This window comes from Hyaena hyaena, unplaced genomic scaffold (assembly GCF_003009895.1).
Source record: "Hyaena hyaena isolate Hyena2069 unplaced genomic scaffold, ASM300989v1 scaffold_152, whole genome shotgun sequence".
Classification (NCBI taxonomy): domain Eukaryota; kingdom Metazoa; phylum Chordata; class Mammalia; order Carnivora; family Hyaenidae; genus Hyaena; species Hyaena hyaena.
The window spans coordinates 1,643,740-1,664,102 of NW_024080784.1; the positions used below are offsets into that span (position 1 = coordinate 1,643,740).

At 36.5% G+C, this 20,363-nt stretch overlaps 1 protein-coding gene across 1 annotated transcript in view; it reads left to right on the forward strand.

Annotated features, from left to right (window-relative positions):
* Nucleotides 1–20,363, forward strand: part of RSBN1L (round spermatid basic protein 1 like) — a 73,504-nt gene that overhangs the window by 35,911 nt on the left and 17,230 nt on the right. Inside the window, exon 3 of the mRNA XM_039239105.1 lies at nt 8,398–9,038. Coding sequence (XP_039095036.1) covers nt 8,398–9,038 — 641 coding nt within the window. The remainder of the gene's footprint in view (nt 1–8,397; nt 9,039–20,363) is intronic.

Consider the following 20,363-nt stretch of genomic DNA (forward strand, 5'->3'; position numbering starts at 1 on the left):
AAACTTCAATGTTAAGATATTAATATGGAAAGTTATTGTAATAATAGTTCTAATCTGTATAGTAATGTTGTTAGTAGTGTATATATATATATATATTTTTTTTAATGTTTATTTATTTATTTACTTATTTCTGAGAGAGAAAGACAGCGTGAGCAGTGGAGGGTCAGAGAGAGGGAGACACAGAATCCGAAACAGGCTCCAGGCTCTGAGCTAGCTGTCAGCACAGAGCCCGACGCGGGGCTCTAACCCACGAAACGTGAGATCATGACCTGAGCCGAAGTCGGGTGCTTAACCACCTGAGCCACCCAGGCGCCCTGTTAGTAGTATATTTCTTTAGTGTGTTATGAAAAAGTAGTAAAGGTTGGGCTTCATTAAACTATTAGGTTCCCTAAATATAGCTTATCTAATTTTGTGTTTCCGTTACTAGACTTTACCCATAGTTAGATCATCTAAAAAGCTAAGGCAATTTTAGTACAAGAGGGATGGATGGTAGAAGAGATCTTAAAAATATTTGACAGTAACCACCATCTGAAAGTCTGGTATCACACAGGGCTCATTCTACTCTGAGATGAATTAGAAGGTGTACTGTTTCATTGTGTGCTGCTTGCATACCTAAAGATTATCCTCTTGTTTCCGCTTTTTCTCTTTTACATTTGTTTTCAGTTGCTGTTTATACATAGGGCTGGGTGGTCGGGTAATAATGCAAACCCTATCAATAAATCTTTTTTAGGGAATATGTGGTAGAAGAGAAGAAAGGACAGTTTTAAATTTACTCAGAGAGCAAGATAAGAAGAATCAATGGCAGTTTGGTTGCTAGACGGATAACAGATTCATTTGCTGCCCCTATTAAGTCAAGAATTTGCGGATCAGAACACATTGACTTTGATTAATTTGATGTTGAACTCATGTTAATAAGCCATTATATATATTAGGAAGAAAAGGCTATAGCACTGTATGTGTAATGAAATAACTGCTTAATTTATATTATTTAAGATAAACAGAATATTAGATTCTGTATTTTCATTTCATTCTTTGTTATGTTTCCAGATGTTCTTAGGCTAGTTTCTACTTTTCAGAACTTTATTTTTAATACAATTCTTTCGACCTTGGAAGAAACAGGTCAAAGCTTAAGTTGATGGTTACTTAGTTAATGCTCATGGTCCTTTTATTCTCTCTTTTGACAGTGTGTTAGCTGTGTTGTCTAATTAGATTGCAGGCTTTTGAGGCAGGACTCAAATCTGACTACTCTAGTGCTAATGATTAATGCTTGAAGCGTTTACTTAACTTTATCCTGTTGGTTTAGTCAAATAGTCATTTTTTACTGATTTAGTCAGATAGTCATTTTCTTATCCAGTGGAATGCACAGTGATGGAAATTCCTGTCACTTGGTTAAATATTAGATTCCTTACATACCATTAATATGAAATATGTGAATCGAGAGATTACATATGCAAATAAAATTTAAAATAGCCTAAGAAAATGGAGATTTTTCAGTAAAATGCAGTAGTAACCTTGACTTTGAAGTACATGAAAATTTAGAAGGTATTTTGAACTGAACTAAACTGAAAACCTAGAAATGATAAAGGGGAAAAATGAGATAAATAGTTTTAGAAATGAGTTTTAGTGACCTCTGAGATGACCATGGGAAAATGCTTTTATTATAGAATGAAGAAATAATAATCTAATTACTGCCTTACAGGGTTGTGAAGATTAAATCAGGTAAAGTATGGTGGAAGTGCCAATCCTGGTGTCTGGCCCGCAGATAATTTAATAAGTGGATGTGAATCTTTTTTGTAAACATGTATGAAAGATTAACTCTTGTGATTGAAAACCAACAACAACAAAATTATCTCCTCTCTAGGTAAAATATAGATAATTAGATGAATAAAACATGATTCATTTTAGAAATAGTGCCTGTCCCATTGTAAGCACCAAGTAAGGGTTCACTATTCTTATTACCCAGTAAAAGCAATTTGCCCTGCTAGTCTCTGATCAAGGAGAGGCACTCTGTTGTTGGTGTCCTGGAGCAACAGAATAAATTTGGTGGAGGCATTATGCTGGTATTTACTACTGTGTGCCCTTTGTGCCCTTTTTTCTTTCAACCTTTCTTCTCTCTTTATAATTTTCTCCTGATAATGCTGATGTTACAAGCTATGGCACCCACAGGCATTGATTAATGACAGCGTTTGAACTTCTAAAATAGATGCTAACTCTTACTCTGCACCAGCCTCATTTCCTCCAGGTTTTCATTAAAAACTGCATCAGATTGACTATGACTAGACTGTGTATATAAATACATAATTATATACATGCTAAAAAGTTTTCATTAATGCATAGCTTTTAAATGTTTTTTACTGACAAAATAGGACCTTGCTTTATGAGAAATAGTTTAAAGGAACAAATAAGCCTATTTAGTTTATCCTTTTATATTTAACGTCTACCACCTACTTTTTCTGAGCATACTTAATATGTTTCAGCCATTTTTATGTTGTGAAAAGTTGTAATAACAGAGGTGTTATAATTACAGTATTTTTGAGACTGAGTTTTATCATTATAGCACATAAAAGAACTTTGCTGGTGAGCAGGGGGGAATCAGGGTTAAAAGAAGTCAATATCCAAGATTATTGCTAGTATACCAAAGGTCACAGGTAGGTAATTCATGTCAGGAAGAATGAAAATATTGCCATGCAAAACAAGCAAAGTCATTCCCCAAAGACCCAGAGGTTGAAAATAGCTAATTATTGGGACGCCTGGGTGGCTCAGTGGGTTAAGCATCCGACTTTGGCTCAGGTCATTATCTCACGGTTCGTGGGTTCGAGCCCCATGTTGGGCTCTGTGCTGACGGCTAGCTCAGAGCCTGGAGCCTGCTTCAGATTCTGTGTCTCCCTCCCTCTCTGACCCTCCCCTGCTCACGCTGTCTCTCTCTCTCAGAAATGAATAAAACATTAAAAAAAATTAAAAAAGAAAATAGCTAATTACTACTTTTTTCTATGTATGATAATAAGTTATATATAAATGTTAATTCCCATATTGGATATGAAATCAGATCCAATTTTTCTGACAGCCCTTATTTTTTCTTTTATTAACACTAAAATACTAAGGTTAGTGGTGGAAATTAATGCCAGTAGGTTTGTGATTCTTTTTTTGTTTGTTTGTTTATTTAATTAGTCATTAACATTACACTCTGGTTTTGTCTCTCTTTCGGTATGTGTTTATTTCTGTATTTAAGTAAGGGTCTCTTTCCTCTCTGGCTGTGTGTGTGTGTGTGTGTGTGTGTGTGTGTGTGCGCGCGCGCGCCCCCCTCTCTTTGTGACTGAATCTCTCTTTGGCTCTCTTTGCATATGTCTGTGTGTGGTGCTCTGTGTATGTGTGTGTGTCTGGGGGCCAGTGTGTTCATGGATCTATGTATCTGTGGAGGGAAGGTCCCCTATCAACCCTATTTTGTATACTTTTTGAGGGTCCAGATTACTGACAACCCCTCTTTCTGTTATGGCTACCTATCATGATCCTTTAAAAAAAAAAACATAGGTCTGATTTGAAGAATCATAGGATTTAGAGAAATATTACTTTAAATACTTTTTGTGTAAGAGAAGAGCACTGTTAATCAAAATGGTCTAATTATCTTAAGGTATTTAAAGATTTTCATATGCTATATGTCTACTGCATTTCACATGGTTTTCTAACACAGGAAATTAATGACAGATTATATAAAACTTTAAAAATCTATCTAGTGAATGTAAAAATCTATCTAGTGATTGATAGTGCCTTAGTTTGTAAAGAATGCATGTTATCTTATGTCCATCAGAGGTCTCCAACACTACCCCCAGGTTTGATGATTTGCTAAGAGGACTCATAGGACTCTAACACAGAGATGATTTACCGTAGTGGAGGATACAAAGTAAAATCAGTAGAGAGAAAAGGCACATGGGGTAAAATCTGGAGGAAATCAGGCAGAAGCTTCCAAGAGTCCTCTCCAAGTGGAATCACATAGGAAACACTTAATTCTTTCAGCAATGAATTGTGATAACACATGTGAAATGTTCTCTATTCAGAAAACTCTTTAGAGACTCAATGCCCAGGGTTTTTATTGGGGGTTGGTTACATAGACACCTTTTGTCTAGCATGTACCACAATTCCAGGCTCCCAAAAGGAAAATGGTGTCAACATAAACCATATTGCTTACACAAAAAGTTAAGGTACAGTGAGCCACTCTTACCAAGGAATTGTGAGAACATTCTCAAAGTACAAGTTTCTCAGATACCAACCCAGGGCCGCCTCTGTAAGCAGGCCTTTCTAAGACAAGCAGTCTCAGCCATGTTATGTTAACTCTCTTGTGCATACTGTGCTCGCTTTAGTATTTAATTACAGAGTACTTAGTCTTGGGAATTTAATTCCTTGATACTCATTATGAGACTCTCTTAACTGATTTCTTATTATTTGACATTTTTCAGTTTCTGACTATTTAATACTGTTACTATTTTCATCCATCCTTGTGAATAGAAAATAGACTGTTGTGTCTAATTTATTTCAAAGTAACATGTATTCTAATGGCTGGGTATTTTCTATTTTACTTTTTAAACATGTGTCAGGTATAAATGTAATAGGATGTGAAGCTTTTATTTTCATTCAAATGAAATTATTTTGGCAACCCATTTAATTTCTACAGTTTTACACATATTTTCCATTTAGTTATTGTACTTATGCATTTTAAACTGTAAGTTCTGTTTTTGGTGCTCACTTCAGCAGCATATACTAAGTTCTGTTTTTATTTATTTACTTTTTTTTTTTTTTTTTAAGTGGGTTCCATGCCAGTGTGGAGCCCAACTCGAGGCTTGAACTCAGGACCCTGATATCAAAACATGAACTGAGAGCAGGAGTCAGACACTTAGCTGACTGAAACCACTCAGGCGCCCCTTTAGTTCTATTTTTTTAATTCACTGCTATCATTTTTATTTGACGCATTTGGATTTTGCTTACATATATAAACCTCATTTATTTTTCATACTGATTAACTCCCTGTTTAAATTTTTTTCATTATTAATTTTGTTCTTAAAATGTTAACTTGAATCTAATGTTTTGGTAGTTCATTCCTAGGTAGCAAGTATGAATTTAATATATTTACTTACTTACATGTAAACTTTAGAGAATTAACACTTTGCATTTTCTGACTTTACAAACTTATGTAATCAGTAATGTTGAAAGATTTTTATTTTTGCTTTACACAATTATACCAAGTAGGCCTTCATTGTGTATTTATGAATTTTTAGAAGTGATGAGTTTTTAGAAGTTAACATTAAACTTCCCTTTTTTAGAATTGCTATCGACTTAAGAGAATTTTTATGCTTGTTGTTTCCAAGATTAGGATTTAGTGCTATTTATATTGTGGAAAACTTTGGCTGAAAGAGGGACAAGGAGAAAACCCACAAACCCCATTAGTTTGTTGGTGAGAGAAATCTCTTTATTTATAGATTTACTAAATGTTTGTCTGTAGCAATGTATTAAATGTCATGAGGAATACAATTACTGGGGGGAAAAGTATCACTTCACTTTGAATTCATATAAAAGTTATTTGTTTTACTCATATAGTATGTGGAAGGACATGTGATGTACAGGTATCCTATGAATGAAAAAATGACTTTATGTGAATTTATTTAAAATTTTTTTTATTTGTTTATTTTAAAGTTTTTATTTATTTATTTTGAGAGAGAGCTGAGGAGAGGCAGAGAGAGAGAATCCCAAGCAGGCTCCACACTGTCTGCACAGAACCCTAATGTGGGTCTTGAACTCACGAGCCATGAGATCATGACCTTGGCTGAAACCAAGAGTCGGACACCTAACCAGGCTCCTGAGCCACCCAGGTGCCCCTGTATGAATTTAGAATGAAGTGATTACAGTTCCAACTAGAGGTGAGGGAAAGCAAAATGAAGGAAATGACATGAGTTGTTTTTAAAGAATGGTAAGAAAGAAGTCAGGAGTGCTGGGTAGGACAAGGGTTGTTTTCAGAAGAGGAAATGTCTTAGCAAGTAGTAGAAAAATAACACCGGCGTAAGTGTTTTATAAGAAATTGTAAGTGGTGCAGATTGACTAGAGAATAAAGTACTTGAGAGCATTGTCTTTTTTTTTTAAATTAAAAAATGTTTTTTTAAATTTTGAGATGTAGTACATACTTGCAAGCAAGCAGGGAAGGGGCAGAGAGAAGGAGAGAGAATCCCAAGCAGGCTTCTTGCTCTCAGCAAAAAGCCCAATGCAGGGCTTGATCTCACAAACTGAGAGAGAGATCATTACCTGAGTTGAAACCAGGAGTCTGACATTTAACCTCCTGAGCCATCCATTCGCCCTGAGAGCATTGTCTTTAAATTCCGTACTGAAGAGGTTATATTTTATTTTATTTTTTTTAATATTTTTATTTATTTCTAGGAGCTAGAGAGAGAGAGACAGCGTGAGCAGGGGAGGGTCAGAGAGAGAGGGAGTCACAGACTGAAACAGGCTCCGGGCTCCGAGCTGGCAGTCAGCACAGAGCCCAACGCGGGGCTCGAACCCACGAACCGCGAGATCATGACCTAAGTGAAAGTCGGACGCTTAACCGACTAAGCCACCCAGGCGCCCCTGAAGAGGTTATATTTTATTTGGTAGGCATTGAGAACCTTTGAAAGCAGTTTACTTAAAGGATGAGTATGATCCAACAATATATAAACTTTATAGAGAGATTATTATGACTCCAGCATTCAGGATGAGAGACAGTCATGAGGCTTTTAAACCAAAAATTAATACGGGAGTAATGTCAAGAAAGCAAAAAAAAAAAAAAATCAAGGATGAACTGGTAATTCTGTTAAAGCTTAGAGAGATCAAAAAGAATAAATGGAGAGGCTATCATTGGATTTGATATTTGAATATTCTGGGAAAGTAAATTTGAGTAGACTGGAAGCAGACCTAGAATTTAAGGGATAAGAATGATAAGGTAATAAATGGAAGGCCCTCAGCATAGATGGTTATTTTGAGAAGTTTGGTCAAAAGAAGAGGATAGGAAACTATTTTTGTAAGGATTTTTGGAGTTTGTGGGAGGGACTTATTTTTGAAAAGTAGTCAGGACCTCTCAGTCACTGGAGACAGAAAGGAATAAAAAAGACATATGTGCATATGGAAAAGTTAAGGAAAGGAAGCAGATTGGGAAGATTTTATTTATAACAGGTTGTCTCTAAAAGTGAAATAACAGGTAGAAACAGTGACTGCTTTCTCTTCTTAACTCTTACTATAATGGCTTTCTCATATTATCTTAGGAACCATGATATATTTTTTAAGTTTATTTACTTATTTTTGAGAAGAAGAAAAGAGTACAAGCGAGAGAGGGGCAGAGTGGTGGGAGCTCAATGTAGAGAGCCTGCCATGGGGCTCGATATCAGGACTGTGAGATCATGACCTAAGTATATATCAAGAGTCCAGCACTTAACCTACTGAGCCACCCAGGTGCCTCAGCATAATATTTTCTTGTGAAGATGTTTACTTTCTCCTATTTTTCTTACTGTACAGAAATAAATATATTGTGATGATATTACATGTTTGTGTGTACACTCAGTGTATAGCTGTATAGCCTCTGTGCATTACTCTTGTATGTTTTGAAGTTCTAAGTTTCTGGGCCCAGAATCTACCTGACTTTAGTTGCAGAAGCTTATTAATATATAAGGCCATAATATCCTAAATCTTTTCCTTTTTATTCATCTTTTTACTAGTACATAGGTATCATTTATTATATGACATGTGAAATTATTCTAATTTTGTCATCTCCTTTATGCTTCCTTATTGAGTCTTTGGGAACTTTGCAAAGTCTAGTGGACCTCAAAAATAGTCCATTTTAGATGTAAGAATAGTTTAGTAAGGAGGAAATATGGTAAAAAGCTAAGGAATTGCTGTGTTTGTTGCTGTTAATACAATGCAAGTAGTTTTCTTCCTTTGTGGTTTATAAGTTTTGATACCTATATGCAATTTTTAATAAGTTCGATGCATAAAAATGATGATATGTATCAATGGGAAACATCTGGTAGACATTATTCATATTGACCTCTGTTCAACTCCCATTTCTGGTTTTTTACATTTAAATTTGAAGAATATGTTTTCTAAAACAACCATTCATCACTTCATTAAACTGATGGGAATGTCTGCTACATGTGAAAATGGTACCATGTGCTATATGTATATATTTGTCTTAGGCTTTGCGCATGCGTGGGGGGGGGTGCGGCAAGAGGGAAAGAAATTGACTATATCATGTTTATCAATACTGTGTGAAACAAGTTCCAGATATAAAGCTAAATCTAAGTAAACTTTGCTTATTTATTATAAAATAGTTCCTTAAGCATGATTTTTAAGTAAAATATGGAGTTAAAAATTTTTTTTTCTCAACAGGTGGGAAGGAGAAACCAAAAGCAAATTCAGAAGACTTACAAATTAAAAAAGTAAAGAAGAAAAAGAAAAAGAAACACAAAGAGAATGAAAAACGGAAGCGTCCAAAAATGTATAGCAAATCTATTCAAACCATCTGCTCAGGATTGCTATCTGATGTTGAAGATCAAGAAGCCAAAGGCATCTTAAATGATAATGTAAAGGATTATAGTGGAAAGAATTTGGATACCAAGAACTATGATTCCAAAATTCCAGAGAACAGTGAGTTTCCATTTGTCTCATTAAAGGAGCCACGGGTTCAGAATAACCTCAAACGGTTGGACACTTTGGAGTTCAAACAGCTCATTCATATTGAGCACCAGCCTAATGGAGGTGCATCCGTTATCCATGCCTACAGTAATGAACTCTCCCACCTGTCTCCTGTGGAGATGGAGAGGTTTGCAGAAGAGTTTGTGGGGCTCGTGTTCAGTGAAAATGAAAACTCTGCAGCTTTCTATGTAATGGGTATTGTTCATGGGGCAGCTACTTATTTACCTGACTTTTTAGACTACTTTTCATTTAATTTTCCCAATTCACCAGTGAAAATGGAAATATTAGGAAAGAAGGATATAGAGACAACAACTATGTCCAATTTTCATGCTCAGGTAAGAGGTTTTTAGGGTTTTTTTTTTTTAAACTTTTAGTTATAGGTTTTAAAGAAGTTTGTTTTTTATTTTGCTGTAGGTTTGAAATAAAAAGGTAAGACTATAATGACAACTCTTGGGAATATTAAGAATAAATTACCTTCTTAATGTGAACATAAGAGTTTAAATTTCGGATTCTGAGGTTCCTGGATGGCTTAGTCAGTTGAGCGTCTCACTCTTGATTTCATCTTGGGTCATGATCCCAGGGTTGTGGCATTGAGTCCTACATCAGGCTCTGCACCACTGAGCACGGAGCCTGCTTAAGATTCTGTCTCTCTCTGTCTGCCTCTCTTCCACTTTTGTGCTCTCTCTCGCTCTCTCTCTCAAAAAAAAAAGTAATCTAAAAAAATAAATTTCAGATTCTACTTAATTTCTTTTTTCTTAGAAATAATGAAATAAGATTCTGTTGTCCTTTTTTTACAAGGATTTATCTTGGAAATGAAAGAAATGTGATGAATGTAGCCAAGTATTTTCCAGTCCGTACAGCAGTACTCTTCCCTAAAGATCACATAAACTTATTTTCTTGTCTTATACCTTAAAAGTGCTTACCAGTGAATCCTCCACATAGTAGGTGCTGAGTAAATGTTGGCTGTTAAATATATTGTAGTACAATGGAATCTATTAATTCCGCAATTATGTGAGGAAATTAGTGTATCAGTGCATTTATTGAGCTAATTTCCTTTTCCTGCCCTCTTCTTTGGTATAGAATGCACTTTATTTTAGAAGGCAGAGGCAGAATCAAATCCACTGGCTTGAAAGTGAATGTGGGTTCATCTAAAAGGCCATTACTGGGGCACTTGGATGGCTCAGTTAGGTGAGCATCTGACTCTTGATTTTGGCTCAGGTCATGATCTCATGGTTTGTGGGATCAAGCCTCATATCTGCTCTGTGCTAACAGTGAGGAGCCTGCTTAGGATTCTATCTCCCTCTTTCTCTGCCCCTCCCCCTGCTTGCTCTTGCGCGCGCGCGCGCTCGCTCGCTCTCTCCTCTCTCTCTCTCTCTCTCTCTTTCTTTATCTCTCAAAATAAATAAATAAACAAAAAATAAGTAAAAGGCCTTTGCCATTTGTCACCCACTCTCAGATCATGGACTGCTTAGGCCAGGAGATCAGCCAATTTTCATACTTACGGGTGCTGAAGTTCCCAGTTTTCTAAGTAATAATGGACATCATTCTAGTTTGGAAAGAAGGAAAAAGTGTAAAAAGTTCCAAAGAGATCTTAGTGATCATCTGTTGCAACCTTTCTCACTTTATAGATAAGCAAACAAACATAGATAGGAGTAATTTACTATTTTAAGGTTAGTAGCAGTGCCAGGAGTAGAACACAATCTCCTTAATCTTCATCCAGAACTGTTTCACTTCTTCTGAGTATATTTCTTAATATGTGTTTAAATTACAGTCTCCACTTTAAGTGATAGTCTGGACGTCCAGTCACATCCACGTATGCCAAGTCCCCTTCGCCCACTGTATGCTTGGTATATATTCTGTAATATACTGTAGTCTGGAAAATACAGTAGTACTTACAGTTTTAATGTGCCTTTGGGGGGATATTCCTTAATGTAACATGTTTGAGAATCAGAATTTAAATGCTGAAAGGGAGTGCCAGAGTATCTATTATTAGCACTGTCATTTTATAGAATTCTAGAATGGTTAGTAACTTGTCTGAGATTACACCTTCGTCTAGTGGTGGAACTAGACTGGCATCTAGTAATAGTACCTAGTATTTATTGACTAAGTAGTAGATACTATTACTTGTTCTGTGCCAAGAACTGCTCTGAACACACATGTAATAACTCCTTTAAGCCTTGTTACAATCTAATTTTAGAAACAGGGAGAGAGGAAATAACTTGCCCCTAGTCCTTTGGTCTAGATCATTCATTCGTCATTTATTATATGTCTACGTGCCAGGTTTTATGCTAGGCCTCTTGACTTCCAATCCACTTATTTTCATTATATCACAAACTGTCTTGCTGCCATGCTATGCAAGTTTATTTCAGTAATCTTATAAATGTTGTAATACATTTGCTTTTCAAATAGCTCTCAAATATATTTGCTTTCAAATTAGGAATTTTTTTATTAAATAAGGACTTTTATGTTTACTATGTAATAAGTATATAAGTATTTGGTAATAAATGCTTTTGTTATTTTTTTTTTAATGTTTTATTTATTTCTGAGAGACAGAGACACCGTGAGCAGGGGAGGGTCAGAGAGAGAGGGAGATACAGAATCCAAAGCAGGCTCCAGGCTCTGAGTTAGCTGTCAGCACAGAGCCCGACACGGGGCTCGAACCCACGAACCATGAGATCATGACCTGAGCCGAAGTCAGACGCTTAACCGACTGAGCCACCCAGGCGCCCCTAAATGCTTTTGTTATTGATTAAAATGAGATACTGGGACTCATTAATGGTGCCACTGTGTGGCCAGGTTGTGAGTCGTGAGTCCTTGAAGAGCCACGTACCATTACCTATTCAGTGTTTTGTTTTAAAACATATTACACAGAGGAAACTAGGCAGATGCTAGAATTCTTTGTTACCAGCAGTGGCTCTGGCCCCTATGTCATCTGTCAGCTGCAAGGACAGCTTTTACTTCTTTAGCTTTACAGTTACTGGCAGGAAGCTGCCTGTGCAAGATCCATGTTTTACTGCCTCAAGAGCCTCCAGATCAAGTCATTCCTGTGATGTGGGGAAGAATATCCAGTGAAAAGCCATTTGAACTACTCATTTGGTATTTCTTCCATACTGGATTCTTGTTTTTTTAAGAACAAGGAAACCTAGGGGTGGGTGCCTGGGTGGCTCAGTTGACTTCAGCTCAGGTTATGTATGATTTCATGGTCCGTGAGATCGAACCCCACGTGTCTGTACTGACAACTCAGAGTCTGGAGCCTGCTTCAGATTCTGTATCTCCGTCTCTCTGCCCCTTACCAGCTCCTGCTCTCTATCTCCCTAAAATATAAGTAAATAAAAACATTATAAAAAATTTTTTTAAAAACAAAAAATAGAAAAAGAAGGAAACCTAGGAAGTTGTTTGCTGCAGACTGGGTGGGTAGCCTTGAGTTTGTCCTTAGGCACTAGCTATCTGAAACTGAATAGGATCCATAAGAGAGCAATTGGAGAGAAATGAGTATAGTTTTTGTAGTTTATTTTTATTTCTGATTTCTTGATTCTTCTCAGTAAAACCTCTATCTCTTAACCTAATTTGTGGAACACTCCAGGAAATTATTTTTTTACCCATTTATATAGGTTTTTATTTGGGAAAATGCTTTATGAATTGCAGAGACTAATTTACCAACATGTATTTATAGCTAAACCAGTTTATAACTTGAGCCTTTTCTTCTCTTGAAAATGAGAACCTCTCTTCAAAATTTAATTTGTAGTAGTATTTTATAGTCATAGTGAGTTGTAACTGGGTTAGTATGGGTGGTGGCTTGAACTCTGTTGTGGGGTGGATAGAAAGAGAAGGGGTCTAGTCACCATCTTGCAGTTTACCCGCTGTGATACTAGCCTGCTGCTTCTGCTTTGTCTCCATTTCCTCACCTACAAAATAAAGCTAATATTAATCAGTTCACAGGGCTGTTAGCAATATTTCATAAAATATTAATGGGTTACACAAAGAAAGTTATACTTAGTACAGTATTAAAATTTTCTATTTTGTTGAATAGGTGACAACTGACTTCTGAGTGAGGATTCTTAAAAGTATGGTAATTTGTGGTAGGGAGTTCAGCAAATACTGAAGATAAAAAATTACCACAAATACTTTATATACAAGTAAGAAGTTGACTTCATTATGGTGTATGCACAAAATGGGCTATTATTGAGCCATAAGAAGGAATGAAATTCAGATACATACTGGTACATAGTGTGGGTGAACCTTTAAAACATGATGCTGAGTGATGGGGCGCCTCAGCATCATGGGGCTCAGGTCATGATCTCACAGTCCGTGGGTTCAAACCCCACTTCAGATTCTATGTCTCCTTCTCTCTCTGCCCCTCCTCCACTCACATTCTGTCTCTCTCAAAATAAAATAAAGACATAAAAAAATGTTTTTAAAAAACCCAAAACATTATGCTGAGTGAAAGAAGCCAGTTATGGAGGCTTCTCGGTGGCTCAGTCGGTTAACCTTCCAACTTCGGGTCAGGTCACGATCTCACAGTTCGTGGGTTCAAGCCCCACACCAGGTTCTGAGCTGACAGCTTGGAGCCTGGAGCCTGCTTCAGATTCTGTGTCTCTCCCACTTAGACTCTGTCTCTCTCTCTCTCAAAAATAAATATAAAAAAAAAATCCAGTTACAAAAGGTCACATATTATATGATTTCTCTTCTGTGAAATATGCCGAATAGGTAAATCTGTAGAAAGAGCAAGCAGATTGGTGGCTGCCAAGACCTGGGAAAAAGGGAAAATTAGAAATAACTGCTTAATGGATATGAAGCTTTCTTCCTTCCTCTCTCCCTGGCCTTTCCTTCATTGAGATTTTTATTTAATTTATTTTTTTTCTTAGTTTATTGTCAAGTTGGTTTCCATGTAACACCCAGTGCTCATCCTTCTTCTTTTTTTTTTTTTTTTAAATAATTTTATTTCTAGGATAGAGAGAGACAGCGTGAACAGGGGAGGGTCAGAGAGAGAGGGAGACACAGACTCTGAAACAGGCTCCAGGCTCTGAGCNGTCTGGGATTGGTCATTGTACGCACTGACAGAGGTCGATTTGCCACTAAGAGCATTTCTTGTGCATACTGTGGGTGACAGTGTGGCTGGGCTGAGAAAGAGTACAGCAGCTATAGACCTTCTGCTTAATTTTTTTTTTATGTTTTTTTTTTTTTTTTTATTTCTAGGAGAGAGAGAGAGACAGTGTGAGCAGGGGAGGGTCAGAGAGAGAGGGAGACACAGACTCTGAAACAGGCTCCAGGCTCTGAGCTGGCAGTCAGCACAGAGCCCGATGCGGGGCTCGAACCCACGAACCGCGAGATCATGACCTAAGCGAAAGTCGGACGCTTAACTGACTAAGCCACCCAGGCACCCCGCTCATCCTTCTTTTAAAATCTTTTTAAATCCTTTTAAAAATCTCAATGATTTTTAAAACATTTTTTTAACTTTTTTTTTTTTTTTAAGTAATCTCTGTGCCCAGTGTGGGGTTTGAACTCACAATTCCAAATCTAGAGTCATGTGTTCCACCCACTGAGCAAGCCAGGCACCCCTTTTATTGAGAATTTTAATTGCAACGATTGAGGTATAACATTGTTAGTTTTAGGTGTATGACTTAATGATTCAATATCTGTATATATTCCAAAATGATTACCACAATAAGTTAACAACCATCACACGTAGTTGCAGATTTTTTTCTTGTGATAAGAGCTTTTAAGCTCTATTCTCTTAGAAACTTTTAAATATAAAATACAGTATTATTAATTATAGTCACCATGCTGAACATTGCATACCGGTGACTTACTACTTATCTTGTAATTGTCTTGCACCTTTTGAACACCTTCACCCTCTCTTATCCCCTCCCACCCCCACTTCTGACAACCACCAGTCTTTATCTGGATCTGTGAGCTCATTTTTTGTGTGTTTTATTTTAAGATTCCACATAGAAGTGAGAGCATACAGTATTTGTCTTTCTTTGTCTGAATTTATTTCAATATATACTACCTGCAGGGTTCATCCATGTCGCTGGAAACAGCAGGATTTCCTTGTTTTTTTTTTCAATGACTGAGTAATACTCCATTGTATGCTTCTATACACCACATTTTCTTTATTCATTTATCTACCAATGGACACTTTTGTTGTGTCTTGGCTACTATAGATAATGCTGTAGTAAACGTAGGGGTGCATCTGAGTCTATTCAAGACAGTGATTTCATTTCCATTAGATAAATACCCAGAAGTGAAATTACTGGATCATATGATACTTTTATTTTTCATTAAAAATTTTTTTAAAAGATAAACTTCTTTAAGCCTTTGTTAAACTGGTTTTTTAAATAAACAACTTCTTGACATATATATATGCACAGTGTGCACATTATAAATGTATAGCTTGATGAATCTTTACTAAATGAACACACCTGTGATTTTAAAAAGTAGAATATTACTGGTAGCCAGAGCTTTCTCCAAAACCCTATTTTTACTACTTTGCATCCTTCCCTCCACCCCGCCCACACTAGTACATACACAAACACTCAGGTAACTACTTCCTGACTTCAAATATCACAGATAAATTTTGCCTGTTTTTGAACTTCTTTGTAATAGAATCAAATAGTATGTACATTGTTGCGTGTGGCTTCCTTCCTTTTATCATTATGTTTGTGAGATTTATCCTTCTTGTGTGTAACAGCAGTTTATTTTCTCATTGCTGTATGGTGTTCTGTTGTATGAACATAACCACAATTTATTTTGTTTACTATTGATGAATATTTGAGTTTCCAGTTTGTGGCTATTACAGTAGGGGTGCTATGAATATATGTACATGTGTTTGGTGAGCATATGTATTTGGTTCTGTTGGCTATGTATATAAAATTAGAATTTCAGGATCAAAAAGTATGCAAATGTTCAGCTTTATTGGATACTGCAGGTTTCCCAAAGTCGTTGTACCAATATACATTCCCACCAGCCATGGTCCACATCTTTGGCTACACTTAGTAGTATCAGTCTTTCTCATTGTAGCCATTCTGGTGGCTATGTAGTAGTATCTCACTGTAGTTTTAATATGCATTTCCCTGATGACTCAGGAAGTCACATTCGTTTTTATATAATTATTGTCCAGTATCCTCTTTTTAAAAGTAAGTAGTCTACTCTTTTGTACATTTTCCTATTGGCTTTTTTTTTTCTAATTGAGTTGTTGGAGTTCTTAATATATTATGGATGGGATAAGAATCTTGTCAATTATATGTATTGCAGATATATCCTCTCACTCAGTGGCTTGCTTTTTCACTCTTAAAATAGTGTTTTGATAACTAGAAGTTCTTAAGTTTAATGTAATCTAATTTATAAGGTTTTTTTCCCCTCCATTTATGATTAGTGCTTTTTGTGCCCTACTTAAGAAATCTTTGCCTACCCCAGGTCATTTTTGTATTCTCTGAAGTTTTCTTTTGGAAATGTTTGTTGTTTTGTCTTGTGCATTTAAATTTACAGTTCTTCTGGAATTGATTTTTATATATGATAGGAGGTAAACATCAAGATTCATATTTTTTCATGTAGGTGCTCAATGGACATGATCATTTATCAGAAAAGCACCCATTCCACATTATATTGCAATGTCCACTTAGTCCTGAATCATATATATGGTGTGCGTTTCTGGGCTCTAACTTCCTTACTCTTTTTGTCTTAGTTGCTGCAAGTTTATAATAATGCTTGATATCTAGTAGAGTTAGTATTAGTTTTTCTGTTCCTCAAGATTTTCTTGGCTCTTTATATTTTCATATAACTCTATAGTAAACTTGTCAGATTCCACAAAAAGTCTGCTTAGGATATTGACTGGGATCACATCGAAGTTTTAAAGAAGTTTGGGTAGAATTGATGTCTTTATAATTTTGACTCTTTCAGTCTGTGATCATGGTACTTTCCTTCATTAGTTTTTTATTTTCTCTCAGTAATATTTTTTGTTTTTCATCCTACAGATCTTATACATCTTTTGAGATTTATTCCTAGGTATTTGAGGACTTCATTTTATTGATCATTGTTTTTGAGAACTTGGAAGCTCTGAGTACCTCTTAAAATATGACATTAACACTCATCTTGAGAAACTGAAAATGTGTCTCGTACCTTATTCCCTTTCAGGATCCTTCTTCCCCTTACTTATGGCGTTATTGTGCAACATGCTTATTAGTAGAATCATATAGTGAAGCTAAATATTTTGGTGACATCAAATGAATTAGCCTGCCTACTGTCATGTGAATTTGTCTTCACCAAAAGAATTGGTTGAGATAACATTAATTGGACTAATGCATGTTAGTATTCTACGGGAGGAAGGAAAGGAGGTATCAGTATTGGAATGTAGTTTCACTTAATATCAACCATAGCAAAGACAGGGTGTGGGAAATAAAGCCAAATTCATGTTTTAGTTTGATTATTTGATCATGAGCCATCATTAACTAAGTTCGGTAGGTTAGGTTCGGTAGAACCTGGTATAGTTGAGAGAGAATACTTTTTACAGAGTGGAGGAAAGCATATCTGTAGAGAAGTTTTGAATTTTAAAATTTTGTAGTTCAGTAACTGTCCTTTAATTCCCCATTCTACCTTTTATATTCTGAAAAACCTCTGATCCAGTCAAAACCAGTCCAAAACGCAGTATTCAAAAGATCAAGAAACATATGAGATCATTGAATGAGTTGTTGGAGACGAAGGGTGCAAATCCAACCTTGATTTTTTTTTTTAATCTTTGTTTGGAAAATGCATTTAGCAGCATTAAAGAAATTCTTGATAGGGGTGCATGGGTGGCTCAGTCACTAAAGTGTGTCTCACTCTTATTTTTGACTCAATAAATGATCTCACAGTTCATGAGGTTGAGCCCCACATTGGGCTCTGCCCTTCAGTGTGGAGCCTGCTTGGGATTCATTCTCTCTCTCTCTCTCTCTCTCTCTCTCTCTCTCCCTCCCTCCCTCTCCCTCCCTCTCCCCCCTCTCCCCCCCCGCCCCTACCCTCCTTGCATGTATGTGCATGTGCACTTCTCTCTCTTCAAAATAAATACATAAACTTTAAAAAAATTTAACAAAAAAATGAAATTCATGATAATGATAGTATCTATAATGATTAGCCCTATTTTTTAGTGGATAAAACAGTATAATAAATGTTAAAATATGTTTTTTGCTATTTTCTTATATTGTAATATTATACTCTGTGCAAATATTGGAGCTTAAAATGTAAATAAAACCCCTTCAATTTCAACCTAAAATAGGTCCTCATTTGCCCAAGGTTAGATCACACCCAAGGAAGTAATACCACCAGCAAGGTCGCTATATATTTGATATAAAATTGTTATTGTAGCTGTTCATAGTACAGCCTGATGGTCCTGACTACCAGTGGCTTGTGGAACCCAAACTAAGTCCATCCTCATGAGACTAGTTTGTTTCTGTCCCTCACTCCCTTCCCTCTCTCCCTTCTTTCTCCCTTCTTCCCTGATTAAAATCTGAGCAACCAAAATTCATTTGTCCTCAATTCTTTGGAAACTAAAAGATGACAAATTATGTAACCATTCCTAGATCTTTTTAGTGTTTGTCTTTGTAATACTATTCTGTAGTTTTCACAAAAACTCTTTTTTGCACCTGTTCAGGCTTTATCCCTGAAATGTGTTAATTTGAAATTTTTTGTGTATTTGTGTGTGTGTGTACACATAGTGTACACATAGTGCACACACACACATATGGCAGTGACAGAGGATTGAGATATCCTAGACTTTGAATTATTTTGGTTTTAGAATTCATTTTACTTGTGTAATTATGTTTTCCATCTTCACCTGTATCCTTGCAGGTTGCCTGAAAAATTTAAAGACCATGTGGATTATATGTTGTTTTAATAGGTCATGTCACGTCAGTAATGTTGTGGCTATGAGGTTAGTGATATAATGTCAGTCAAACTGTATGATAAAACTCTATTTGAGAACAGAAACATATATACATGGATTTTGGTTGTAAGTTCATAACCTAACTATATCATCAGTTATTTTGCTGGAGCAAACAAAACCTTTAAAACTTAATGACTTAAAGTGATTTCTCACAATTCTTCGGGCTGTCTGCAGAGTTCTTAAGGTCTCTGTCAGGTTGGCTGGCACTGAATGGCTTCATCCACATCTGGTGACTGGCAGGTTAGTTGGTCTTAGGAGATCCTGTTTGTATGTCCAGTGGTTGGTGCACTGTCAGCCGGAATGATGATCACATTTCTCTCAGCATGTAGTGGGTTAGCCTGGGCTCTTGCACATGGTGGTAGGCGTACGATTCCACAGAGCAGAAGGAGGGCAATCCCTAGCGCACAGGCCTCAGCTTCTGTTGTGTTTGCTAATGTCCACTGGCCAAGGGAAGTGAAATCGCCAAGCCCAGATTCAATTCTTCATGACAGGACTGGTGCAGTCACGTTGGTTAGAAGTGAGCATACAGGGCCGCCTGGGTGGCTTAGTCAGTTAAGCATCCGACTTCGGCTCAGGTCATGATCTCAAGGGTGGTGAGTTTGAGCCCCGTGTTGGGCTCTGTGCTGACAGTTTGGAGCCTGGAGCTTGCTTTGGATTCTGTGTCTCTCCCTCTCTCTCTGCCCCTCCCCCGGTTCCACTCTCTCTCTCTTTCTCAAAAATAAACATTTTTTAAAAAGTTAAAAACAAAAGTGATCATACCTACTTGGGAAAAATCTTTGGTGGTTATTTGCAAGTCTCCACATTTGTCCTCATTTTTCTACCATCTCCATTTTGTTCAAATATTCATTTGAGTCAGGAGACAAAATGGCAAGTAAGACAGGAGTTTTATCTGTCAGGGTATAAATGAGATTTCTTTCTTGTCATTCAGTATTTAATCCGTACATACTCTGAACCCTGTATTTGGAGCTGTGAGAATATGAAAACTGGAGCTCTTGTCTTCTAACTTCCCTTTCCCCTCCAACTCTGAATCCTGTTTATTATTTCATCTTGGTTCTGGGTTGTTTATATAAAATAACTTAGGTTACGGTGTTAACTCATGATTAAATAGTTGATAATAGTGAAACAGTTATTAAATCTGATCTGTTAAGCTTTGTCCCTCTGCATGATGAGACAGTTAACATTAGTTGGCTTCTTCCTGGGGTCATTCAATGTTTTAGGCCAGTAAAAAAAATTTGATATGCCATCTTTGAACCATTGGCTGCATTTGTATTAAATTTCAATTTTGACCATTTGTGCCTGCCACGTCTTCCTTGAATGCTTAGGAGCAGATCTATGCAAAACATGACTGTGGCAAGTGCCAGCTCTAAATGAGAAAGGGAACTTTCTCCGTCACTGTACTGTGTTAAAAATTAATAATAACATTTTTATCTTTATTTTAGTTGAAGTTACATGCATATATTTTTGAAAGAGAATGTTGACTAAATGTCACCATTACCTGTTAGATTTTGATTTGAGAGGATATGCCAGATGTGGTGGGGAATGGCTCCCCCTTGTGGCACACTCATTAAGTAGATTTTAGATTTGCCTCAGTAAGAATGTGATGAGCTAACTTTTTTTTTTTTTTTAATAAGACTTTCCCTCTCCTTCCCCCCTTCTCTCAAAACATTCAGCAGAATTGACAGCCTCTTCTGCCCTCACCCCCTCAATTTTTGGTTCTGAGAACTATTCTGTTTTTGTGTTTTCT